This window comes from Empidonax traillii, unplaced genomic scaffold, assembly GCF_003031625.1.
Source record: "Empidonax traillii isolate 1590-97213 ecotype Southwest subspecies unplaced genomic scaffold, ASM303162v1 scaffold853:size531304, whole genome shotgun sequence".
NCBI classification, from domain to species: Eukaryota; Metazoa; Chordata; class Aves; order Passeriformes; family Tyrannidae; genus Empidonax; species Empidonax traillii.
In genome coordinates, this window is record NW_020956046.1 from 74,280 (window position 1) to 102,091 (window position 27,812).

General features: G+C 34.8%; 1 protein-coding gene across 2 annotated transcripts in view; it reads right to left on the reverse strand.

Moving 5' to 3' along the window:
• Positions 1-350: 350 nt before the first annotated feature.
• Positions 351-27,812, reverse strand: part of DYNC2H1 (dynein cytoplasmic 2 heavy chain 1) — a 159,298-nt gene continuing 131,836 nt past the window's right edge. The window contains exons 86-89 of one of the 2 annotated variants that reach the window (XM_027902215.1): positions 13,814-13,923; positions 13,410-13,491; positions 6,497-6,613; positions 351-1,842 (exon numbers count right to left, since the gene is read on the reverse strand). In XM_027902215.1, the coding sequence (XP_027758016.1) occupies positions 1,684-1,842; positions 6,497-6,613; positions 13,410-13,491; positions 13,814-13,923 (468 nt within the window). In that variant the 3' untranslated portion in view covers positions 351-1,683. The remainder of the gene's footprint in view (positions 1,843-6,496; positions 6,614-13,409; positions 13,492-13,813; positions 13,924-27,812) is intronic. The other variant, XM_027902216.1, reaches the window with a different exon arrangement.

A 27,812-nucleotide genomic window follows, 5' to 3' on the forward strand; every position in this document is an offset into this window, starting at 1 on the left:
GATCAAAAGGGAAAGTTGCAATGTGTTCTTTACATGTGTCTAAGGCAACTGAAAGCCCAAGTTGCCCTCAGCAAAACTTTTCATCTCCAAGAAAGTCTAGTATAGCAGAATACTTTCTCTGGGCAAATCACCCTCTAAATTCTCACAGAGCTTGTGCATACATTTATACAAGTGCTTGCTCTTCTGCTGGAGATTTTGTCATTTTCTTTCAAAATTTTCTTCAAAGACAAGAATCAGAATTAAATGTATAAAGGAAGATGAGACAATTATCTGAAAAGTATCACATAAATCTATTCTTCTTTTAGACAGGATTCAATTTAAAAAATGTATGTGCACTTGCATAAAATTATTTTAGGACAGCTTTTTATTAGAAGAACAACTAAAATAGGAACTTTCTAAATAGAGGCAAAAGATCAAGTTTAAATAATGAACAATAGAGAAGAAGAGAGAAAAATACTTTCTTCAGAAAGTTGACCTGGAGATGTGGCCAATCTTTTCTCTGCTTTACTTCTCCCTCCCTCAAGCCATAAAGGAAAAATATCAGGATAGTGAAATATAATCTCAATTTAAATACTACTTCCAAATGAATATAAAATATATCAGATATATCAGATCTAGGACATCTATTTCGTTTTCTAGCCAAACCAAGAAAGTGCTTATTTGTCTTTGGCTTTTAAAAATATCTTCATGAGGTGACTCTGTAATTCCAGTTAAAAATTAGACACTTTCAATTCTTATTTTGAGACTTCATCATTCATCAGTAATGCTGCTTCCTGCTGGATTCTGGGTTTCCTCTTTCTTTTGGGATTTTGTCTAATTGCACACCAACGCTATGTCAGCATCCCAACATGATACACCACGGACTACTGAAATCAAACTTGAGTATCCTGCAGCTAAGAAAAAGACTCCAGGCATCTGTCACATCACAGACCAAAAGCATTATTATATCCCTCTGCTATTAATTTAATAACTGGGTAAAAACCTCTTTTGTTTGTCTAAAGAATTGTTTGTCTATCTTGGGCCTTTATGTGAAGCTTCTTGATGGAATTTAGCGTAGTTTCATAAATATTTTTTTTCAGTAACTTCTAGATAACAACTGTGATAGTAGTCTAACTGAATTTGTAACTCCACATGAAGTTTATGACGATCCTATTATTTCCTACCAATACAAAGGAATATAATTACAAGTAATACGTCATTAAAGCAGAATGAAGTGTTTATCCTGACTTTTATCTTCAAGTAAAACATTCAATTTCAGTTACAGAGGGTTTTATAATTTTATTTTATTAAATAACAGATATATATGAATAACAGTTCCAAAAGGATAATGAAAAAAAAGATCAAAGAAAAAATGCTGACTTTGAGTTTATATTCAATATTTCTGGGCAGAACAAAAGAGATTTCAGCAAGTCTGAGAAAGAAATAGAGCACATTATAATCTAGAGAAAAAAACCCAAATTATCAGTTTGTTGAATAGTGCCATGTTAACTTTTACAATATTCCACAAAGATACAATGAACTTTTATTCAAGTAGAATTATTTCACTATATCTTAAAAAAATAAACAGGAATTAATAAACCATTGCTTTAAAACTATAAGTGACAAATCTAAAGTTTTCTTCTAATAAGTAAGAAATTAGATGTTTAAATGATTCTTAACTTCACAAGTCAATGTAGTTTCAGATTACTGATTTTTTAAAAATAAAGCAGCGCCACATTGAATCCACTGGTCTTGGTTTCCTCCACAAGGTACATCAATATTTGTCACCACACGGTCTCTCTCCACACTAGTGTAGACTGGTAAAGATATGCATTCCTCTGGAGAATATGGACCATACGCATCCTGTCAACAAGCAAGCACTTAGTTACCACTTAAACAGGCAAAACAAACATGAGAAAGCAATAATCTCCAATGGTTTGGTATCTAAAATTAACACACAGTTTAGACACTGCAGCCTTGGACAGGAAAGTCTTGGTCCAGGTGACAAAGGAGAAGGATTACCAAGGATTACCAACAAAGCAGAGACTTCAGGATTGCTAGCTCCATAACTAAAACTCCAAAAAGCATCTAACAGGGTGATCCTGTGAGCTACATATCAAAATCTTTGTTCAGCTAAAATCACCCTTTAAAACTACATGTCAAAAGTGTCTGCAAACCAGGGCAAGGGAAGTGCTGAACAGTTTTTTGGAGGGAGAAGGCCCCTCAGGAGCACTGGTGCTGTACTGCAGGGAGCTGCTATCCTGGCAGGCTGAAGTGCCGGTATGGGCAGTGCTGGTGCCCTTGGCAAGCCCTACTGCCTCCTCCATCCCCGCAGCACAATCCTGTGCTCCTCCTGTGACACAGCCCGTGTTGTGACCTGTGTCTGAGATATTCGCAAGAGGGATATTTCAGGAGATACAGTCAAAAAAATCTTAGCCCACACTTTTCAGGATACTTTATGGATTTAAACAATGATTTCTAACATCATGGAATCCAATTATAAAAACTGTTCTCTCTGATACAGAGAGAACTACTATACCTTACATTATAGTCTCACAGGACCTCCACTTAATGCAGGATATTAAGAGGAACACAGAACTATTAACCACAGTTTAGTTAGACCACAACTTCAAACAAACAAACAAAAAGTCTAAATTCCCTAGTCCTTTCCAAATACTTTTAGCACTTCTAGACATGTAAGAACATGAAAATAGTTACATTAGAGAAAAAAAAAATAGAAAAAAAGAGGCAAGTTTGCTTTTTCGCTTTTTAAATTTTTTTTTAATGCCTTTCCTACTACTACTGATCCCAATCACAGTTTGGGTTCTCTAGCACTTATGGAAAACAGGCCAATTGTTTTAAATGCCTTTAAATAAGAAATTATCAAGCTAACTTTAGGCATACAGATTTGAACTGAGTGCTTTGAACTTCCATTTGAATTAATTTATAACTTTTATTCTCCTATACATGTACTTCACACACCATTAGCAGTACTGCTATTCACGCAGTTAAAATTATACTGTAACACTACTGAGGGAAGGACCTTGGTTGAAGCCATGGCTTTACCTCTCAGTCTGCATCCTGAAGAACAAGAAATGCTCTGTTCTGAGAACACAAAGAGCTCCTCTTCACTGCCTGTACTACAAAGTGTGTGCACCCCGGATGCAGTTTCCTCCTAGAGCTTTGCATCGGGAGTTGTCCATATGTGCGATCTTAGAATTGTGCTCAAAGACTCAGTCTAGACTCTAGACTCCTGTAGCACGCAATTTAGGTTTCAACCAATGATGTATTTATTTAGCAAATAATTCAGGGTTTGATTGAACTGATATATATTAAGCACATTTTCCATCACACTCAAAATGTCCCTTCCTGTCAATAGGAAAGTGTCAGAAGATTTTCAAGAACCAAGTAACAAAGCAGCACACTTGTCAGAAAGGATCTTAAAATAAAAATGAGCATCATTTTAACGCAAATCACATCAAATGTGAGTTACTGATGCTCCAATATTGGAAAATAACTAAAAACAGGAAAAAGGAAATGTGCAAACAATAACTGTTTCAAGCACATGCCTTGCCATTACTGAAGCATTTTGTTGTCCCTTTTGAAAATCAACTTCCCCTGTCTTTTGGACACTAGCGTTTAAATCTTTAAGGAAGGTCCATGTGCTGTAATATTTTTATAGGGTAACTTAATAATCAGAAGTTTGTAAAGAGAATTCAGCTGTTCTCAGAAGGATTATACTTACCCTATTTATCCCTTGGTTAACACTGAACCAAGGGAAGCAGACAAAGCACTTGCCAGTGTAAGATTAAAACGTTAATCAGAGAATTTAAGTTTTGCCAAAGCTGGGACCCAAAAGTCAGCCAGTTTGCCTTCAAAGACCTCTTTTCACACCTTCTAGGGTCAAAATATCTGTTCTTGAGCCTTTCTCAATCCCACTGATGTTTTAAGGAATCACATTATTTGAGGGTAAAGCCATTCTGTGAAAGTCTTTTTGAACCACAAATCCTTATGTCCTTGGCTTAAGTACAGTCCAAAAATCCTCTTTTGTCAGACTGTCTCAAACACAGTTCCATCCCCTTTAGTGACACCCTTCACAGCTTGGGATCTATCAGTGAATTAAAACTGGAAAGGACCTTCACAGTTTAATGAGAATAAGCATCATGTTAGTAGCTCAAAATATTCCATTTGGAGCACTGCAGCATTTTGAGGGGGTTCTCTCAGAGAAATCAGAAATCATGTAGGCTACTTTTTCCCTTTTTTTAGAGAGTTCACATTTATTTTAGTTTAGTTGAAAATTACCTCAAAGCATTGCATTTATAAATAAATACATTTTTGTTCACTAGATTTAAAAAGAGATTTTATGGGGAAAAGAAAACAAATTCAAAACCTATGAATCCTAAGATAATATGTTCAACTTTATGCACCCTTCTCCTAAGGAGAGGTAATGAAATAAGGGGAAATGCATAATGTCCAATTCTGCCCTGGTTTCTGAGCACAGTGTTTGATTATGGTCAATTTTTACAGTGAAGCTCATAGCAAAACATGTCAAGAGTAGAACAGTTCAGAAAAGCTTTTCTTAGAGACACTTTGTATTTAAAATCTGCGCAGTTGACAGGTTCTGGCATGTGTTTTATAAGAACTATTCTTTTTTCCAGCACAACGACTTTAGTTGCTACGCATTTCAAATATGAAGTACATTGGAAGAAGTTTTATTCATTGATTATTGCACTATCTCACTTTTATATTTTATAGATAAAGCTTTCTGCTGATCTCACAACTTTTGGATCTTATCTTTGAAGTTTATTAAATACAGAGTTATTCAGAAAAATACTTAGGAATCTGTTTTATTTCTAACACAAGATGAATGTTTTTCAGAACAATGGGAGGGCTACTTACAATCCTAATTTCCAGTGTTTTTCCATTTGGCGTTACCATGGAAAACCATGCACATTACCACCCTTCTACATCCACCTCTGAGCCAATATATTAAAGTATCTGCCAATTCTGTATTTATCCCTTGTACCGCCTCTCAAGTAAATTACAAATCTGTTTATTTATCTAAACAAAACAAACTCTCTAAACTACTGAAGAACTGAAAAATCTTTCACTGGTGAACTTTGCAACAGGTTTTGTGTTTTGGTTTTCTGTCTTGTTTTTTTTGTGTTTGTTTGTTTGTTTTAAATTTTCAGTATTTTCTTTCCCATCCAAGTTGGGAGCAGTAGTGCAGATGGTGGCAAGCTTTACTGTTGTGTTCAACCTCTAAATCTTAGTACAGTGCTGCTATACTGTAATATAATGGTATACTTCCACTGCAGGATATAGCAAAGAGAGAAAAGTTGTGATACAGTAGTGTGTTGGCAAAGGAACTCCTTGCACAATATCTATCACAGTATATGACAAATCTAATCACTGCCATAATTTGTGATAAGTAATAAACTCAATTCTAACTGAAATTTCAACTTCTTTAGCCCAGTGAACTTCTTTTTTTGACAGTCTTCTAACCAAAATTAGCTTTCTCAAGAGATAACTGCTAAATTATGGGGATTGTCAAATAATATAGACTACAGTTAATAAATTCATTTGCTTAATGAGTTAATGTCTACAGGATGTGGGAAAAAACCTGCATTCATCCTACTTCTCACTTTTTATTTTTCACTTGATTTTTGGTGTGAAAGTCTTAATATATTTTCTTTTAGAAGTGTATGTGGGATTCTCCTCACCTGTCTGTCCCAGAGTTAGGGGTCTAGGATGTCTGTGGAGTCACACCTAGACAGAGATTTATCCCAGTTACCTTCAGGGCTTCCTGAGATGCCTAGCTTTTACTGAGACCAAAGGAGCTAAGGTGACTAAGTCATACCAGCAATTAACTTTTAGACACCTAAATTTAGGTGAGATGAATTCTACAATAAGTTCTTTTTTAGTTACAAGACACATCCTTAAATATTTTCTATGTAACTTTTTGTGTTATTTATCAGAGATTGCTACGATAATTGGAGGGCAGAAGCTGTAACAACTTTTACTGTTTGGATTACTTCACTTTCATCTTAAAACCTGCAAGCATTGACAATTTTTTAAATTAGTGTAAGTAGGGGAAAGGCTTCCTTTGCTTACAGCTCACATCATATTCTTTATCTTTTTAGTGCTGTTGCATTTTAATTTATTGTTTAAAATGCAAAGAAAATATATTCTAGGAATGAAAACCCAAATACATGTACACATTTACTAAATAAACTTTTGAAAATATGCTAATGATTTTAAAAGACAAGGAGAAAAGGTATGACTGAAATAAGGCCCTTGCTTTCATCTAAGCAATAGAAGTTAAAGAATATTGACAAAATTATAATAAGTTCCTGTTTAAAATAAAATAAGTAACTGCTTTTCCTAGTAAAGACTGGGATTTTTATTTTGAAATGAAGGGGAAAACAGGTCAGCAACATCATACTGAAAAGCTACTACACAGAAAAGAAATCAAATTATGGGTCTTGAAAGTTTAGGGCTTTTAATAATTTAGTACCTGTGGAATCCAGGCCATGTAACAAGGGAGAACAGATGACACACTGGGAGAATCATGCAGATTTTCTGAAAGTCGATTTCCATCAAAACGGCAGCCTTCCAGTTGTAAGCCACTGATCTGCCATGGAATTATAAAATATTCAAACATATAGAAGAGATTTGAAATGTCAATAATGATTACACTGTGCTTTAATAAATGATAAACCTTTTTTACTGTGACCAAATTTTTAAACAACAGGAAATTAATTATTGGAATGTTCTGTGTGAGACTAGGAAACATGATTTAAAAGCAAGATCTGGACCACACTTTGGCGTGAACTTCCTCTGATTTGGATTCATATTCTTTGAAATGCAGGAGAAAAATACCTGTAAATGTCATCAATTATAAAACTGCAGTTGCCTGGCATTAGATTAATGGAATTATGATAGCAACAGCCAAGTACACAATCATTACAATGCCTAAAAGAAGAGAAGAACAATCACTGAAATAAGGGTGACTTCCTGCTTGGAAGTCTGACCACAGCTTTCAAAGAATGGAATGTGCAGCTACACAGCTTCAGCAGAGGCAAACAAAGCATAGTGAAATAACACAAGAGAAAAATTTATTTAACAAAACTCAAGATTTCTTAGATAAACTGATAAACTGTTGTTTGGAAAAAAAATTAAATAAGAATCACAGATGCTTCTGTAAGGATGCATATGTAACATATTTCAAGCACTTTTTCTTTTGATTAGTTAGTAATTTCAGCCTCTGAACAAAACATTCCCTTTTTTCTTCACTGAAGTCTTCCCCAGATTAGTGACAGTGATATCTACTCTGTATTTCCTCTAACTAAAATTTTCAAATTTGTTGATCATTTTATTTTCCCAGTACAAATAATAGTAGTTTGCCAGTGTAAATAATAATAATGTTTGTCAGTTTACCTGCTGAAGTGAGAACTTCAATTTTAACAGCAATAAAACTTAACCCAGTATTAACTTTCATGTAGCTTCATGTAACTTTCATGTAACTCTCAAGCTGCAAGAGATCTCTAACAGAAACTACAATCTGAAAATCATCTGTCTATTATACTATCTCACTAAAGCCCTGAACCAAATTTGTAATACTGAGGTCAGCTTTCACCAAATACAAGATTAACAAAGCAGTGCTGGAATTAGGAAATAGAATGCTGTTGTAAACTGAATGAGTGACCACATAACCAAAATGGAGAGAAATACCATTTCCTAAATACATTTTCCCTTGCAAGAAATTTTAAGAAGAGTACTAGCTTTTTAAAATGGATTAAAGTATGATGTTACAATGAAGATCAGTATCATAGAAGATATAATGGAAATAATCTTTGTAGGTAATTTTAATATTCTAAAATCATTTGAAAAGGAAAGTTGGAATTAAACAGTAACACAATGGGGGTTACTATCCTGCTTGAAAAGCAATGTTTTCCTCCTAGGTGTTAGGGGTTTTTTGTCAATTGCCTACTAACTGTGTACTAGCTAAGATTACATTTTGTATTTTTAATATCGAATTATTCTTTTGATTGTAGAGAGGCATTGCACTCTTCAAGAATTTTCTCCTTTAAACTTATATTTTTGTCTAACTCTGATCTGGGGACTCATCCTTACAATGTGTGAGAAGCAGATGTACATATTCTAATATGAAAAAAATGTTTATGGAACATGGCTTTTAAATATATATATATAACAAAGCTGTGTTTCTCCTTGGACAGTGACCAGAGAAGTCAATAACATACTTAGGAGAAATCTGTGCTCCATACAGACTAGGACTTACAGTAAAGCCTCCAAAACTGTGGATAACATGAAACAAAATAACCCCAAATGGAAAGTTCAGAGTAGTATGACTTTTTGTCTAACTTTAACTTCCACAAATTACTATAAGAAGCCCTCAGTGAAACGAATTACATTTTTCAGACTTACTAACTGCAACTGCAAAAACTCTTTTTCTCCTTCAATCCCTTTTCAAAAACTTAAAGTCTGCTCTTCATTATGAAAATATGACACTATTCTCACTTCTCCCAAGTTTATTGTGATCTTTTCAGGTATGTTGCTTTTAAGATACAGAGTTAACATTTGATACTTTCCACTGTTTCTTTTCAGACTCCAAATCTCTCCAGAAAGATTTTGGAAAAAGCCGGCTTTATGCAGAGAAAAAGAATTTTGGGTGTCAGTAATCCCTAACAATAGCCTATATACATTCCAGTGCCACTTCTGTCTTTCAAGAAAAAAGATTAAGATTAAAAGTACCATAAATGGCACAAAAGGAAGAAATTCTTACTAATGATTATTCTGAGGCTTTCTCACAGACTCTTTCCTACAGGTCTCTGTTGTTAACACTGATACTTAAGACCTCACTTTATTATATGCACAGGTCCTAGATTATACTTTATCTCACTACACTTACGATTGAATGCTTACAAAGCTCTTACTTATCCCTATCACACTAATATTAGAAAGATTCATCTCCTGTGTTCTTCATTCTGCCCTTCCTGCATTCTGCAGGGAATTTTGTTATCGAGTTTAATTTGATAAACAAATGAGTTTGGCAAAGTTGTTCAGGGAAGATTGGCCTGATGAAGAGGTTTTAAAATTTACTGTTGGAGTGTCTAAAGGTCTACCCATCCTGAATGTCTCTAAAAGAAATTTTTATAGAAGTGGGTCACCTATCGAAAAATCTCTTTCTACTCCACTTTTCTTCTTTTGATACTGGCAGTTCCTTTGACATTATAGTTACATAAAATAATATCATTTGATCTCCTGGAAAACTTCAATCAATGTTATAAACTCCTTTTACGATTAAGACCAAAATTTTTACTTTGATGCAATATTAAAAGAAATTAAGGAAAAAACCAGAAACAACAGAATGTGTACTTTCAGATGTACTTTCAGATATCGTTTGGCTGAGTAGTTCATAGCCATTTGTTCATTTCTATGATAAACAGTGTAGAGAAATTACAATTACTATGAAGGACATGGATTTCACAGCATCTGTAATATAATCATAGTATCTTTGCAACACAGCTGAGAGTAACGGCTAGACTTGACCATACTTTTTAAAATTTTAATTCTTAAAAAAGGATTTGGCATTTTACAACTGTTGGTACTAGTTTAAGTTCACAACAGTTATTTTTAAACATTACAGACTATGTTTTTTTTAAATACATTTGTAGAAAATGTGCTGATACCATGGTCCAAAGTATGTCTAATTCCAAAATTTCAAACTTTCTGCAATTAATTTTCCCTTATTAATTAATGCCATAATTTCCCATGAAACAATGCAAACTACAGCAGACTTCTGAAAGGCATATTTTCACTTCATTAACTCTACAGGCCTCCATTGTTAATTTATTGGAATTTCAGGATGAGGGTATACTGTAAAAAAATACCTCTTAGGATGCCCTACAATAATATATCTGTCAATTGCTAAGAGTATATAGTTTTGATATTAATACTGATATTATGTATTTGAGACGTGCAATAAATTTTTATTTTTCACTATTTATATTAAGTTCTACCCAAGCTCATAGTACTTACTACCAAATAAGTCTCTTGCCATGTTTCTTCCTTTCCATCTTTTCTACAATAACAGCGAATGGAATGCCAGAAGGAATGACTACCTGCTTTTGTACAACAGCACAACAAGTGCTCGAAGCAAACAGAAGAGATGTATTTGCATTTCAATATGTGATAGATGTGCCATAGCAATACATTTTCAGTACCTTTTGTTAAAGCAATCTGAAGGGATATTAAAGAAGGTGTCATTTTCAACAGATTGATTCTCAATCAAATATACATCACATCCTACTAGAAGAGATCTACTCTACATCATACACCTAAACTATCACCTGAATTAACACTGGTAATTTACCATCTGATTTGATAATTTTCACATACTAAGGTATGTTCTTGGCCTGATTGAGTGTTCCTCTGCCTACTTTGTATTTTGTACACTGACAGTTCTATCGCTGCATGCTTCTGACGTACAGATGATCACAGGGTATATTATTTGCATTTTTTTTCAAATGTCTACAATAGCTGAAGCATGATGCATTTTTTTTAAATTACAGGAAGACTGAGAAAGCATTTTCATCATACAGATCATAAGGAAATTTACTCTTTTCCTTATCAGATCTAATTCTAAGCCATCAAAAACTTTTAAAACTAAAGGCATAGAAAAAAATCTTGAAGATCTTGACTCACTTGCTGACAGTGTGAATAAGACAGTTATACAAAGTATGTGTGAATATCAGGTTTAAATTCATCTGCATTCCTACGTGTTCCAATTCTTCAACAAAGACATTCTATAACACTAATTATAAATTAGTTGGTTCAGGGACTTGAGGACAACTCTCCCATATCCAGAAACAGAGTCCTCCGATTATGTGAGTACAGAATCAAGTCTCTCGGTGGAATTATTTATGTAAAGTGAAATAGCACCATGAGCATAAAACGAGACTGATAAACCTCAGAATAGCCTTATACTGTGGCCTGGTTCCTGCAGGGGAGTCTGGTAAACTACAATTTCTGATTTAGGTGGGATAAAACAAGGTCTCAGCTATCTCACCACAGCATGTGTATATAAGGACTTATCTATCCTGCTGACTGATTTTTTTTTGAGTCCCCACCCAGAATAGCTCCCCATTCCACAAGGTTAGCCTGAATTCTTGAAACTGCAGATACTATGTTTACTTTATCAGTTTTAAAATTCATACTGCTGAGATGAACCAAGCCTAATGTGCAATCCAGAGGATCCTTATCAAACAAGACACATTTTAGAGAATGATTTTTCTGAATCAATGACATTTTTATGCCCTAGTTACAGTGCATATGGTATTTAGCTTTACTAATGTGAAAGCTTTTCCTCAGTTTTCCTTGAGCACAAGGAGGGATTCTATGGGTGAGGAATCCAAATATTCAGCATTGTAAAGGGTTTCAAAGCCTTTCTGTTCATCAAAGATTCAAAGGAGCAGTAAAAATACTAGCGAATACTTATTAATAGAGATTAAAGTAATATTGCTCTTGCAGAGGTAAAGATAATATTCAAATCAAGTGAGGAAACTTGACAGGATTTTTATGTTTTGCTAAAAATAACCACTCACCTAACTGCTTGTACTATTCCTGTGGCAGAGAATTTGCTCTTAAACAAAATTCTCTTTTTATTTTTGGTTCCTCTTGGAACATAAGACTCATTCTTATATAGCAATAGAGAATAGACATTAACCTTTTTGCCTGCATATGACATGGACTCCTAACAGTGTACTTTAACTAGTATTACCAAAAATTACCACATAAATTTGCACATGGCAGAAGCTTCAGTTAGAAGTTTAATAAGAACTGGAGAATTGTTATAAAACTCTTTCCTCTAATTCTTTATTTTCCAAGCAGCTATTTCAATCTAGCAACTGTAAAATCTTCTGATTCCTTTTAATGTATGAAAATATTGAGGTAAGATTATTCATGCATAGAGTTGAGGTATTTGACAATGACGTCTGACATTTTTCAAAGATGTTAGGATGGTTTTGAAGAAGCTCAGGTTCCTAGAATCTGCAGCTGATAGTTAGCCTACTAGAATGAGTGGTCTGAGATGTGAAACTCAGTTTTGGCTTACTGTTATGAACTTAGAAGTCTTAGATGAATCAGCAATCTCAGAACATGTGATTTGCAGGCTCCAAGGTTTGTCATACACCAGGTTTATTCCAATGAAATGAACTGCCCTAAAAGTCCCTTGGTTTATTTATCTCCAAGTTCTAGACTCCTATCTGTTTCTCATTAAACAAAGTAGGCAACCATTACTATTACTTAAATACTAAGATTGAACAATTCTCAAAATAATATTCTCTAGTTCCACAGGAATTAATTCAACAAAGCTCTAAAGACTGTATTGTATAAAGGTCAGTTTGGATGATTATGGTTGTCTTGACTGGCCTTACAATCTATTTAGATTTTAGAAATATGAATTCTTACCATGTTCCGTATTAGTAATTTCAGACAGTGTCAGCAGCCAGCCCAGATCCCAAATATCTCCCACAGCTTTGTGCCTGCCTGCATTATCAGACTAGAGAAGGTACCCTACTACTTGCTTTCTCTCTCCTAGTCGACCAATCTGTTTGCTTTAGCTGCATGAGGAAAAAATGCACGTGGGGAGTGCCCTGTGTTAGTCACATGTGTTTCTGTGAGGATGCAGTTTTAAGTGCTTTGCTCTATGCTGAACACAGAACTTGGAGCTCCGCAGGATATCATGGGACCAACATACCTATTGGAACACACAGTGTAGAAAACTTGTTTGTCAATTATCTAGAAAATGAGTATAAAAAAGGTGCACAGAGATCTAGATTCAGCCAAAGTGGTAGTTCTACCTGAAATGTTAAGAAGCTAAGTTAAACCAGACTTTGCCGTCTAAGCAATCAGGTCACTTCATGGTTGCTGGCTGTAGGCCTAAGATTGTTAATTAATTAAAAAATTTTTGGGTCTTTACCATATTAAAAACTAGCCATATCATAGTGTACTTTGGATTACTTCCTTAGAGGTCTCTTTTCAGTGCCTCAACAAATGCTAAAGTATTCCCTTTGACTGATTTACACATGTATTTCCCCTTGCTATAAGACACAAGTCATTCTGGACAAGAGTTAGATTTTAACTAATGGAATCGCAGATTCAATTTTTATCTAAGAGGCAGTTGAAGAAAATAGAGCAAGAATAACCCTAATTTTTAAATGAGCACTATGACTAGGGAGAATAAAAAAGATACTGCCATTTTTTTGTGATTTTTGTGGTTTGTCAATCATTTTTGTAGCTGTATACTATTGACCAGCCTTAGTTTTCCAGAAGGTTTATGGACAGATGACTTGGACTATGCTAATAAAACATCCAAAAAAATCTAGGAAAACATCTCAGTAAAATACCTTAACTTGGAGTTTGCCTTCCTGTATTCGCCCTTTCCATGAAGCTGTAAATTTAAGGCTGTCCACTGAACAGCTCATTACTCTGCAAAGGAAACACATATACAGTAAATCTTAGATACGTAACAGGAAATGAAGCACAAAACCCAATGTATTTTCAATGTGCACTACATCATACAACTCTTACTTTGAAGAAAAATACATCTTTATTTTAATCTAAAAAAATATCAATCAGCATTTAAACAAGTAACAGTTATTTTACTTCAAGGCAAGAAATACAAATAAGATGACTAATTATAGCGATTGACATAACTAGCTGTATCTGTCCCCTGAAAATTAAATAATTATCTTCACACATAGGGAGCAATGGCGCATTAGCACAAATAGGCAGATTATTTTTCCCTCACCTTGCAGTCTCCTGGCGTAAGGCATTGAGAAACGTGTCAGGATGAAACAGCTCTGAAAGGTCAAGGGTGTCTGACAAAAGTTTCTGCTTCTCTGCTTTTTCTACCCAATTCTAAAAGAGAAATTAATTTAAAAAAAAAAAAAAAAAAAAAAAAAAAAAAAAAAAAAAAAAAAAAAAAAAAAAAAAAAAAAAAAAAAAAAAAAAAAAAAAAAAAAAAGGAATCCTGAAGTTATTGCTTGATTTTTCAAAATTTTGAGTTAATGTGGGTTTGTCAATTCTTATGATTAGTGAAAATGTTTGTGTAAATATACTGTAACCTCAAAGATTATTATTAATTTCAATCATTTAAAACTGGAAAAAAGGAAATGAACATCATTTAGAAGTATACAGAATACCAGCAGTCTATCTGTAACATGACTCATGCATTCCATGTAAACTTCTATTTCATTCTTTATACAGTGCAGCTCACTTTGCACAGTGTAAATTTATCAATCTCCTATCATTGCTGAAACCCTATTTCACCTTTACTTACAGGGGAGTTTAAGTTTTCCATCAAAATGGCTGCCATTACTGTTTTTACTGTAATAAGTTCAGGTAAATAAGTGCATTTCTTTCAAGTATTCTTTAAGATCATTCTTTTGTATAAATGGCATATTATATTCGAGAAACACTTGATTTTCAATCTGCAGTAAGAGTTTCTATAAGTACTTACCTTTCCTTAAAAAAAAATATTTCCTAATATTAGGTTGATGCTGCCATTTTTGGTGTATTAGTTTGAGATATGCATTCATAGAATTTATTATAAGATAAAAACTGGCTCTATTTGGTTATAAATGAAACTAATAAGGGCAGGGGAATAACTCAATTATCCTTTGAAAAACATGTCAACCTTCTTCTACCCTTTCTAACTTGCAACTATGAAGCCTGTTACTGGAGCAGCAAGCTTGGAATTTCCCATTAATGCAACACATTATGTGCCAACTTGAGAAAAGAGACACACATTGCACCTTAAAATCATGATAAACCATGTGTCCTAAGTAATGCAATCTGAGTTTGATCCTCAAAATACTAATAATTGCAGACTAAAGAATTTTTATCTTCAGAAAAGTTATTTAGGTACCTGAGTGGTGATGTAACAGTCCACACTCAAAATCCTCTTTTGAAACTTTTATAATGTAGCTCTTTGGCACAATTTCTTTATGTGATATAGTCACAGTCCTGACCATGGTACTGCAACCTACTCTATAAGCAGTTGCAAGCTTCTGCACAGAAAGATTAAGTGTTCAGTGCCAGGATGGACATGGCTTTGAGCAACCGGTCAAGTGGAAGGTGTCCCTGCCTGTGGCAGGTGGGTTGGAAATAGATGATCTTTAAAGATCCCTTCCAACCCAAACCATTCTGTGATTCTACAAATACGAAGACAGAAACTCATCAGAGATCAAGATTCCTCATGCTATCACTAAATAAAGACAGGTCCCACTCCTTTCTAAATACCAACTACTTGCAGATGATAAAATTGCTCCAGTCACTGAAGTGTCTTGGAAGTTACACTCTCATTACACAATGCATCTGCCAAGCATCCGTATCACACTTAAAAAGTATTTTATTGTGTTGTTTAAACTAATGACTGATTAATAATTCCATAGAGGCATTTTGGAAGTGACAAAATCATCTAAAATGCAAGTAAATGTCACTCAGTGAATTTTATTTTTTATTGTCAGCGTGTCACACACATCTCCATAATGTTTCCACCACGTTCAAACCTTTAATCAGTGATCTTTTTATCTGCCACATCACTGATTACGAGCCCTCAACCCAAATGATTATGAATCAGTTAGGAGATTTTTGCTTTCCATTTTCATTAGATTAATGTACACAGTTAGCGACTTTTGTCTGCATGATTCTTCTAATGACTTTATGCAATGATTTCTTTTATCATATAGCAGTAACTGCATTCTGGTTAGGAGAGATTTTGTAAATTGTTTAATGCAATAGAAGTAGGCATTCATTTCAACTTATATTTAATATAATCATTCTACTGCTGCCATCAAATAAACTTTTAATGTAACTGCTAAAGAGAAACACCATTAGGAACACAGATGTTTATATTCCACCCAATTAAAAGACCAGTATGGGTAATATTAATTCTGAACTCATATAATTAGCACTAGGATATACACAATAACAAAAACTTTCATTAGGTCACAAAAGCAAAGTTCATAATGGCTTGTACTGCTCTACATAAAGCTGAAGATGTAGCTCATTCCTAGCCAATTAATAAATAATTTAAGATTTAGATGCAATAAAATAATAATAAAATGTGACAACAAAATTGTAAAAAATGTCCTTATGCTTATTTTAGTTTTATATGACCACATGGCAGCATGTTACTGAAGAGCTACAGTCTCAAAAGACAAGATCAGTTTATTAAATGGATCACTTGTCACTAGTACATCCACTGCCACAAGGCTTGGAAGAGATCAGGTATTAAAGGAAAGGAATTTTAAGCTAAGCTGTAGACTGATGTTTCCTGAAAAGGAGAAATCCTGTAACAGATAATTACACTCTCATCCCAACTCCTATAAAAACATATATTGACTGCATTCGTCAAAGTGATGCAAAGTTGTTTGACTTTGTATTCACCTTGGATTGCCATGTAACATTTCATTCTGAAGGGCTTTCTTCCATGACCAACTCAGTAGAGAACTTTGCCTTTCCTGCCAGGTAGGCCACAATAATGCATGCACTAGTCACTTCTTAGCTGCATTGCAGTAAGAAGACTACTATCAGCTCCAGGAATATTAGCTGCCCATGTCTTTGTGGTTCAGGCCAGTATCCATGCTTTCCCAGCTGCTTCCTCACTCCTAACTCTCATAATGTGGTCTTTAAGAGGTTTGCTGCAGTTCAGGTTTTCTTCTCCAAAGCAGCTAATAATCAAGATCTAAATTCACTAAAGGCCACTTTTCATGTATTAATTAATGATACCTTTTTGTTTAGATACAGCAGCTATAAAAGGCATAGTAAAGCTTAAAAAATGTATAACTTATTTTAAAAAACAAATTATTTTTATATCAATAATTTCTATTATATTAACAACGTGGTCTACAAGCCCAAATACCCTAACCCTGAAAATATTTTTATTACAAAATAAAATTAAAAATCTATCATACACTCTTCTTTGCAGCTGTTTCTTTCAAAATTTAATTTCAGCGTTTCATTATTTCCTGAATCTTTATTACAATTAAAATAGAAATTTAAGTTTCAACTCTGATAGATTAAGTTAGCAAATTATGATTATAAATGTAATACAAAAACTTAGAAGCAATACCCAAAATGCTTGAAAAGCAATTCCTAGCAGGATATTTCAAAACTTCAATTAATATGGGGTTCTATTTGCTTTAATAAAAAGATTTTATTTTTTTTTCCCTTATGTGGCCTCAGGTGGTTCAAATAGTATTTTTTCATATATCTTAATATCCAAGAAACATCTATTCCATTTTCAAAGAGAAGCCTTCCTTATCATCTCTAATCCCAAAGCAAACTGAGCTCCTCGTTGAACAGTGGAAGGAATAAGGAAGCTGCCAGATTTTCACATTATCATTTATACAACTTCAGGATCACAGAACTCCTCTAAAACGAATCAAATACTCTTCCTTCATCAGTTTTAGTTCATTTCAAATGTATTTTCTTCTATCATATTGTTCTGTTGCTGTGGTCCCAGAAGAGAACTTATATTACAAAAAAAAAAAAAAGAAAACGACAAAAAACTAACATATAAATCACTACAGAAGTAATTTCATTTCTGTGCCTAGATGGAAAATTGTATTCAGTGCTACATGAATATGCATAGCCAGAAACCATGCAGTACAATTCTGTTTTTCCACTAGTTTTAGAGGGATTCAACACTACTGGGGGGAAAAAGTGTAGGACTTTGGATAATTCTGAGAGCAAACGATGGTACCACTGATAGCGGACTAAATATGCAGTTAACCAGTTTAGACTGAGCAAAGGTCAAACGAGCAGTTAAGCTACAGTCCAATTTTCCTCACAGTGAAGCAGCTGTTCCATAGGTGCACTCTTAAGTGTTGGCATTCAGTAGTTAATGCCAGCAGGAGTGATTGTATTACAGTTCAAGGCAATGAAATAGAGGAATTTTTTTCAGGCATAGAGCCCAGAGGCAGTAAAGTGGTAGGTTCTAAGGAACAACTGGTATACAACAATTTGCTCCCTTCTGGTAATTTTTTTTTTTTTGTATGTGAAATCCTTGAGCCATTACTTCTGATGTAGCTATCCTTTATTAAATGAATTTGTGAATATTGCAGTATTTCAGTTATATGATGTCTAGCAATAATAAATAATCAAATGATAAATAACATAGTAATTTAATTTGGAGTTTATGTCTGGTTTAAAATTTTTCTCTTCCCTTTTCTTTTTTTCTTTTCTTTTTTCTTTCATGTAAACCAAGATTGCTGGCTACTGCTTTAAATAAAATACTATTATTTCTTTATTTCAGTTTGAAACACCTAAGAACTCCCCAGTTTGTTCAGGAAGTCTGAACAGTAACACAATACACAGAGTTAGACATGAATGTTCTGAGCTCATCAGTATCAGCATGAGAGCTAACAATGTGCTAGAAGCAAATATGCAATAAGACTTAGCTGAGAGAAGTGTAAACAAATGTGATTGCATTCTGGTTACTGTATCACTTTATTTTTTATCAAAACAGAAACTTAACTTTCCATAAACTGCTGTTTCCTACATTTAATTCAGATATCATAATGATGATGATGCATAAGAACCATAACAACATACTGACAAGTTCATGATTGATGCATGCCAAAATTATATTTCAGATTAACTTTCAGATATTTCCTGTATGATCACTAAACACAGAATCCAGTTAGAATCCAATAGTCTTATGCTTCACGCCTTCTAGTCTTTTCTTTCTCCACAACTAAACACATCTGTTACCAAGCACTAGATTGCATTTTCAGTTACCTTACTGGGTAAGGAAGCATAAGAGCTGGAATTATCCTTGGTGGAACTTCCACTGATAAGTTGCAGGGGAGGGAAAACAGCGACACACAATATTCTTTTGCAGATAGCATATTAGACTCTCTACCGTAATCCTTGAACAAAGTCAGGGCTACATCAGACAAATCCTTTCCAGAGCTCTGGAGCTGGAATGCTAAAATCTATATTGTGATGGTGCTGGTGTGACTAGGCAGGGGTACAGAATACTCCATTTATTAGCCAGTAGTAATAATGGGATGCACCACAGTAATTTGTTTTATAGTACCAGCTTGAAGGCTATGTTACAATAAAGAGAACCAACAAAGAACTGCTTACTTTGCTATGGCTCATTTTCTCTGGTAACATCCCATGAGATACAGATTTTCCATTAAGCATGTCCTCACAGTCCTTGTTCCTCTTCTGAAACAGTGAACCCTTGAACAGAAGTCACCAGTCTCTCTCTTCTACTTTTTTTTTTACTGTTTACTAGTAATTTATTTTTTTTTTAACACTCTCTCTTAAGGCAGTCAAAACAGAGAAAGTCTCTAAGCCATACCCGTGTCACAGAATTCTATTAGTAACTATTAAGGTTTAATCTAACTCTCAGATACCTATGCAATTTTCAAACATACTAAAGCAATCTAATTAGAAATTGTTAAACTCTGTGGGGTACATACCCCAAATTACCCAAAAGATACCACAATTAAAAGGCAGAGAAAGAAATCTAATTTTTTTTTCTATAGATAACAGAATGTAAACAGTGGCTGATGCAACCCACTTTAAACAAAGGAAACAAATGATGGCATGGCCATGTTATCCTGGGACACCACGCTGGCTCATGCTAAAGCTACTTACACGTCATTAAACAGAACACTGCAACATGAGATTACTGCTCAGACTATCAAATGGTTTGTTCAAGAAAGCACAACTTTGTGTAGACACAGAATATAATGGTTTTTTCGACTGGTGCAGTAAGCTGGTATGGATTGTTGTTTGTTCCTACATAGTAAAGTTAAGGCAGTAAGTGTGAAGGTACCTTGAGTGCTTGCAACCCGACTTGTCTATCTCGCATTGGCCTTTTTAGCCATCAGCGCGCTTGTAGCAAGTGTGGGTAGAGCCCTTCTCAAATCTTCATTCGTGAAGCCTAGTCACGAGTGAGAGACCTTTGAGTGCTGCACATCAGCTATTTGAAGCTCACTAAACCTTTATTTAACCAGAATAGGATTTTGTTTTGTTGGTCAGTCCCAAAAGAACAGCTCATCATCAAGGCTGTAGGTCTCTTTCACATGTCCTGTCATATCTGAGGGCTAAGAGAATGCCAAAGAGTATTAGCGTAGTATGAAGCATCATTCAAACTTGATCTCAAGAAGTAACCCAGAGAAACATACATTTAGGTGCAATTTAAGGCAAAACTACTGCACATTTTGTTAAACAGCACACTTTTGTTATATTTTTAAATGTCTTTGTTTAAGAAGCTTCAATGCTTCAGTTTTTTAAGCATTTCATTATAGAAATAATTTATTGATAAAGTTAAACATTTTGGCATCCAGTCCAACTCAAAGTATGGCCAAATTCAAAATCAGTTTAGGTTGCTCTTGGCACTGTCTACTCCAATTCTGTGTATCTCTGAAGCAGAAGTTCCACAAACCTCTCTGAGAAACCTGGGCAATGCTTTTTTTTGACTGAAGAGCCAAAAACTGGGCAAGTATTTCAGATGTGGCCTCAAAACTGGAGAACAGGAAGAAATAACAACTCCCTTCAACCTTTAATAAGGTCATTAAGAAGTTTTCATTTCTATGGTATTGTGGTATCTTTGGTTACACGTATGTTTATCAAATTTGCAGTTAATAAGCGGTTTTAGTTTTATTATTCTAGAAATATCTTCCTGTATTTTTCATTTGATGGATTTTGCTGTGGATATATTAAAATCATAACTTTTCACTTTCTCAGAGTGATAATAAAACACATAAACACAGGACAGCATAAATCTTTTTCCTAGCTTTGCAATCTGCATATCTGAATAATGAACAATATTTGGTTTACTTCTAAACTATTTATTGAATTTCGCTGATATGTAGGTAATTTCAATTGATTAATTTATCGTATGGGCCCTCTATTTCTAATGAGCCCATGGGCTCATGGGCTCATTAGAAATAACACTGAAAATGGTTATTATAGGGAACCTATAAGAAAATGCATTGTATATATAAGGAAAAGCATATACAACACTGTACAACAGTACAAATCTGATGGACATACTCAAAATCAAGCTCTGATGTAGAGAACATTGCATCACAAGTCTCTTAGTTCAGAGTGACTATGAGGATTTAACAACATAAAAACATCATTGCCTGCGAATGTGCTTTTACACATTCATCTCCATGTAAGGGCACACATTTTAATTAAGTTGCTATTTATAGCACTCAGATGAATACACTGGAAAACACATAGAGCAGCAGCGTATTTACCCTTCCTGCCTTTAAGCATCACTTACATACCTAAAATAGGGATCTAAGCTTCCTATCACTCTTAAGAACTCTTCTACTTTGATTCAAGGTTTGGTTTCTTATTTCTTCAATTATGTACCTTGATGTACGTTTAGAGTCAAAAGACCACTCCAAAAAGAAAAAAAATCAAACTACTTCTTCTACTAAGAAAAAAACCAAACAATAGCACAAACAAAACCCCAAACCCAAATGCCTATTTACTCCAGTTTTAAAATACAGTCAAGTCTGTTTACAGAGTTGCTGAGTGCACTGATTACTTTATTTGACTGTGAATTCCCAAGAGTAAAACTACACATACACAACAGAAAAAGAAGGATTTACTGAAAAATTACTCTTATGAAGCTTTTTCTTCACAAGCTAAATTTGAGATGACAGCTCTGAAACTTTAACAGCTCTGAAATTTTAATTTTTATTTTTTTTTTAATATTTGTACAGGAATACAATATGAAACCATGTTGTAATTTCAAATTCAGTTATATGGAATCTTCTTCAAAGAGAGAGAGGTAGGTCAACATGCAGCTACATTTCTGCCTTGTTCCAAAGAAATGCCCCAAAGATTGCTTATTAGGGATGATGCTTGCTTGTGGATTGGCAATGTGTTTCTATTGTAAAATGGGCTTATTTTTTTAACACATATCAGCCAATGCTATTTGAGAAATAAAGCATGTTACCATTGACATTGACCCCTTAAAATCTCAAAACAAAGAGATGAAATATTTTGCAAGCTGTTACACTAAGCAAGTTTCCATCAACCATCTACAGTTCAAAACAGAACCACGAGCACATCTACTTTTTAGTTACAAAGCTGTCTTACTACTCTAAGCAATTTATTTATATGCATGTATGTATGACTATGAAATCACAATTATAAATTTAAAAAAGTATTTTGGATAGACTGCTTATTGTTAGTAGACACAACACTTCTGTCAATATGGTGGTGGTCAGGAGAGCAAGTTAGTGTAACCAAGGGCAAGTCATGCCTGACGAACCTCGTGGCCTTTTATAATGGAGTGACTATCGCAGTGGACAAGGGAAGGGCTACAGATGTGATTTATATGGACTTCTGTAAGGCCTTTGACGTGGTCCCCCACAATATCCTTCTCTAAACTGTAGAGAGATGGATTTGACGAGCAGACTATTAGATAGATAAGAAATTGTTTGGATGGTCAAGTGAAGGGCAGTGGTCAAGGGTTCAGAGTCCTGATGGACATCAGTGACAAGTGGTGGCCCTCAGGGGTCTGTATTAGGACCAGTGTTATTTAATATTTTCATTAATGACATAGACAAAGGCATTGAGTGCATCCTCACCAAGACTGCAGATGACACCAAGCTGAGTGGTCCAGCTGACACACTTGAAGGACAGAATGGCATTCAGAGGGATCTGGATAAGCTCCAGAAGTGGGCCCATAGGAATCTCATGAGGTTTAACAAGACCAAGCGCTAGGTGCTTCTGGCTCAGCACAAAACCCAGTATCAATACAGGCTGAGGGACGAAGGGATTGAGAGCAGCCCTGGTGAGAAGGACTTGGGGGTGCTAGTGGGTGAGGGGCTGGACATGAGCTGTTGATGTGCGTTTGCAGCTCTGAAAGCCATTGTATCCTAGGCTGCACCAAAAGCAGCATGGGCAGGAGGTCAAGGGAGGGGTTCTGCCCCTCTATTCCATGCTGGCGAGACCCGCCCTGCAGTGCTACAGGGAGAATTGGGATTGTTCAGCCTGAAGAAGAAAAGGCTTTGGGGTGACCTAATTGCAGCCTACCAGTACATGAAGGGAGGATACAAGAAAGATGGAAATGGACTTTTTTACAAGGGGAAGTAGTGATAGGACAAGGGGGAATGATTTAAAACTGAAAGAAAGTAGGTTTAGATTGAATGTTCAGAAGAAATTCTTCACTGTGAGGGTGATGAGGCACTGGAACAGGTTGCTCAGAGAAGCTGTGGATGCCTTACCCCTGGAAGTGTTCAAGGCCAGGCTGGATGGGGCTTTGAGCAACCTGGTCTGGTGGAAGGTGTCCCTGCTACCAGGTTGGAATTAGATGATCTTTAAGGTCCCATCTAACCCAAACCTTTCTATGATTCTAAGTTGTTTAGAAAAAGCAAAGCAGATTGATGGAAATACCTACAAATCGGTGCACTAGCATGTGCTGCAGCCTTCTCATATATTAATGTCTGGAATTTAAAATTACCCAAGTCTTTGAAAGCATAACAGAAGGACTCTTTTTCATATGTAAATGATAATTAAATTTCCTACCATTTGTAATAAAATTAACCTTTTTTTTCCTTGAGCTTTTGTCAGAAAGGCTATCCATTTTACTCAGCTTTCTGTTTTGCAGACAGCCTTGCCTATGATAAAGGAGATACAGTTAAACACAAGCTATTAGAAACAGAGCAATCTAAACTTTTAATTTTGACAAATTAAAGGCATACAATTTATTGATGTTTTATCATTGTGTCTTTTCAGATTTCTTCCATGTGAAAATGTATCTTGCACCTTAAAGAGAAAAATTAATGAATTATGATTATTTTATTTTAAAGTATATCAACTACAGCTTTAAATCTTATATAATACATACTACAGTTTTTTGTAACTTACTGTGTATATAAATACTATCTTACATCCATAGAAGAAATATAGACCACTAAGTCTCTCCCTTTTAAATTAAACTTAGATTAGGAAAAAAATCATTTTCTTTGTAATAAGGTAATTCCTCAGAGTGACAATGTCTGTAGAGACAATGACCTGAGTTGTTCTTTTTTATGCAACACTTCTAAAAATATTTTTTATGAGTAATTATCTTCTGCAACAAATATTTTATAATCAGAGTGCTGACCAAATGGTTACTGGTAATATAAGGGAAGTTGCCCAAACTTCTGCTTACAAGGTAATATTTCATAATTTAAACAGAACAGCCATTCTCACAAAACATGCTTAGAATTCCAAGAATTTAATGAACAGGAACTGAATCCCCTTGAAACAGATTATTTTTCATAACAGTTAAGCCTTATGTTTATTGAAAAACTCATAACTTGTCAATGCCTCATTTTAACAGAGCACCTAGCCTTCATTGGGACTAAGTTTCAACAGCTCACAATGAAACCAAATGAAATGCAGGTAGAGATATTTTCCCTTTTCCAGTGCTGCTTTTTAAAAATTGTTTTTCCATGTATAAGGCATATTGTTTTCCCAAACTTGACATAATCCTTCTCATTGGCAACCAAAATTATTTCCATTTAAAGTAGCACAGTTTGCAGATTTAGTGTTAAAATGCACTGTATTTTGCAGGAAAACAAAAATTTCACTACAAGAAATAGGTATTTTCTGGTTTGGGTACCACAATATAGGACGGATATAAAACCATTAGAGAGTGTCCAAAGGAGGGCTACAAAGATGGTGAAAGGCCTTGAGGGGAGACCTGTGAGGCTGAGATCACTTGGTCTATTTAGCCTGGAGGAGACTGAGGGGAGTTGTAGGCTACAACTTCCTTGTGAGGGGAAGAGGATGAGCAGGCACTGATCTCTTCTCTGTGACAGGTACAGGGCCCGAAGGAATGGCCTGACGTTGTGTCAGGGGAGTTCTAGGTTGGATATTAGGAGAAGGTTCTTCACCCAGAGGGTGGTTGGGCACTGGAACAGGCTCCCCTGGGCAGTGGTCACCACAGCAAGCCTGACAGAGTTCAACAAGCATTTGGACAATGCTCTCAGGCACATGACATGGTGTGACTTTCAAGATGATCCTATGCAGGGCCAGGAGTTGGACTTCAGTGATCCTGATGGGTAACCCCCCCTTCCAACTCTGGATATTCTATGATTGTATGATTCAAAGTAAAGTGTTGAATTGGTGCATAGAAAGAAAACTTCCGCAATCCTTACAACTCAGGTACCCATGTAGAAATACAGCTTTCTGTAAGCCACAAGAGTATGTGAACTATCTGAGAACAAAAATCCTTCAGCTCTCCTTAAGCTTCCTTGGAAATTAGATCTTATTTCAATGGACAGCTTCTATGACCTGTACAAGTCTGATACTTCGATCTTACATTTTGTGTGGCACTCTGTTTGGATGGTGTATCTTTACAAAGCACTAGTACTCTATATCAGCCATTACTTCATCAATACCATCTAACTCAGACAGTGATTAAAAAGGGACACAATACAACAGCTGGATCTGTAAGAGCTTCAAATTTTCCTTTTACATGAGAGACAAACAAAACATATTGTATAGTAGTACCAGCAAATTTCCAATTTTTACCAAGCACTTATCACTTCGGTAAAAGCTCTTGAAAGATGTATCTGATAAATTCTGAACAAAGTGAAATCATGCTGCAACATGATGAGAGCTAAGGGAGCCAATTAAGGATCAGTTCCTTAGCAGATAATATTAGGCTGCAGTGTTATTTTTGTTTTGATATTCATGACAGTTGAAGAGGAGAAGCCAAAAAAAGTAGCAGAAAAATGCTAATTCTTCAGAATAAGGTGGAAATTTGAATTAAAATTACAGAATGCATAGATTTAAAACATTACTTTTATGAATTCTTGTGCTTTAATATCAGAATGCTAAATCTGGAGCATTCTGCACTGCACAGACACCTAGGTAACAGCTGTTCAGATAGAGTCATGAGAGAACAATGACAAGGCAGGGAACCAGCCAATCTAATCCATCTGAATCAGCTACTCCTAAAACTGTAAAGGGAAAACCATTAAGCTATTGTCCCTTAACGTTGATAGCAAATATATCACTGTAGATTGGCAAGCTGAGCATGATATTGTAAAGTTCAAAGTCAGCTTTGTTAATTGAAAGTATTCAGAACTGCATCCTAGAAGAATGTTCAATACACCATTTTTGTTTCAATTTAAAGCAAAAGTTAACATCCAAATATCAGAACATCAACCTGGGAAGAAGTCATCTATTTCCATCAATTCTATCACCACAACATAAGACACAGTAATACATGTCTCTACTGCATTTTGCATATACACACTGCCTAACTTTCAGTAGGCAATTTCTTTTAATTTTGCTTTTTTACTGAGAGAATCCAGACCTGAGAAATGCAGCACCTGTTGTTTTTCTGTCTGTTGTTGTGTAATGCTCTCAGAACATCTTTACACTTCTATAAATTCTGCTATAAATATTTTACCATCTGGCCTATATTTTTTGTTCCTCTCCATTCCCATTAAATGCTCGTAACAGTGCAGTTGCTTTTATTATTTTCTTCACTGGCAGCAAACCTCTTGACAAGGCAGCCTTTAACTAATAACCTAGGTAGAGACTTACTGCATCCTTAGTATATGTAAACCTTCAGTACAAATTCAATGTTTCAATGTCTCCTATTTCCTCTTTAAAAATATATAAATCAAACCTGTCTCAAACACTAAAAGTACAAGTCTCCTAGTCAATGAAGCAGAGGGAGATAAGAGTAAATATAAAAAAAAAAAAGATGATGGAGTTAGTCATATAAAACTAAACCAATCCAAAATATGGCATTTATTGAAATATAAACCTGAAAATTTTCAGAGTTATGAGAATACCTTTATTGAAGCCTTTATTGAATTTCTGAACACTAAACCTAGAATTAACTAGTGATAAATTACATTTATAAAATCAATAAAGAAAAGTCATAAAAAAGAAAAGTTAATTAAAAAATTATCAGGAGTAATCAAAATCTTGGTGTAATACGTACAACTATGAATTGGAATCATATTTGAGGAAAAGATGATTCAACTGAAATGGATAATTAGAAATAATCAACACTTTTCTAGTAATATATGCAAAAAACTGCAGAAATTGCTCTTCAGATGTGATTTGACTAGAAGCTTGAGATGCAAAACAGACTGGTTTTGTATTATTAAGAATTGCTTCAAACACAACTATATTACATATTTCACATTAAAACAAATAAAATCAAATAACCAGCAACTGTTGTCACTAACAAAAAATTTTATGTAATCTACTGCTTCTGGAATTTTATGTAATCTACTGCTTCTGGATACAATTATGTATGTTAAGTATCTGCTATAATGCTCTGTCTTAATAATCTTTCCATCTCTTACAATAAATAACTGTTTTAATTGTAAATGATTCCTTCATAATAAATTTCATAAAAATGAGTAATCCTAATGTACCATTTTGTCAGCAGCTCAAACAGCGAGAAAGGAAGATACTATCATGGTAATATAATGCAGCATATTTGTCAATAGTAATAAAAACTTTCTGAATATTCGTTTATTACTATCAACACTACTTTCATCCTGTTACACTCTGTCACATTATCTCCACTTTGTATGGGAGATGCAGTCCACACAGAAGCTTGAACAGTTATCTCAGACTTCACTTAAAAAAAACCCCATATAAGTAAGGAAAGTTGCACACAGTTTGGTCACAACCAAATGAAAGCAGAAGCTGCAAACAGCAAGGTACTCTTGAAGCTTACAAACACACTGACTCAGCCACAAATTATGCTTTTTTAATACTAAAGACTATAATGGCCA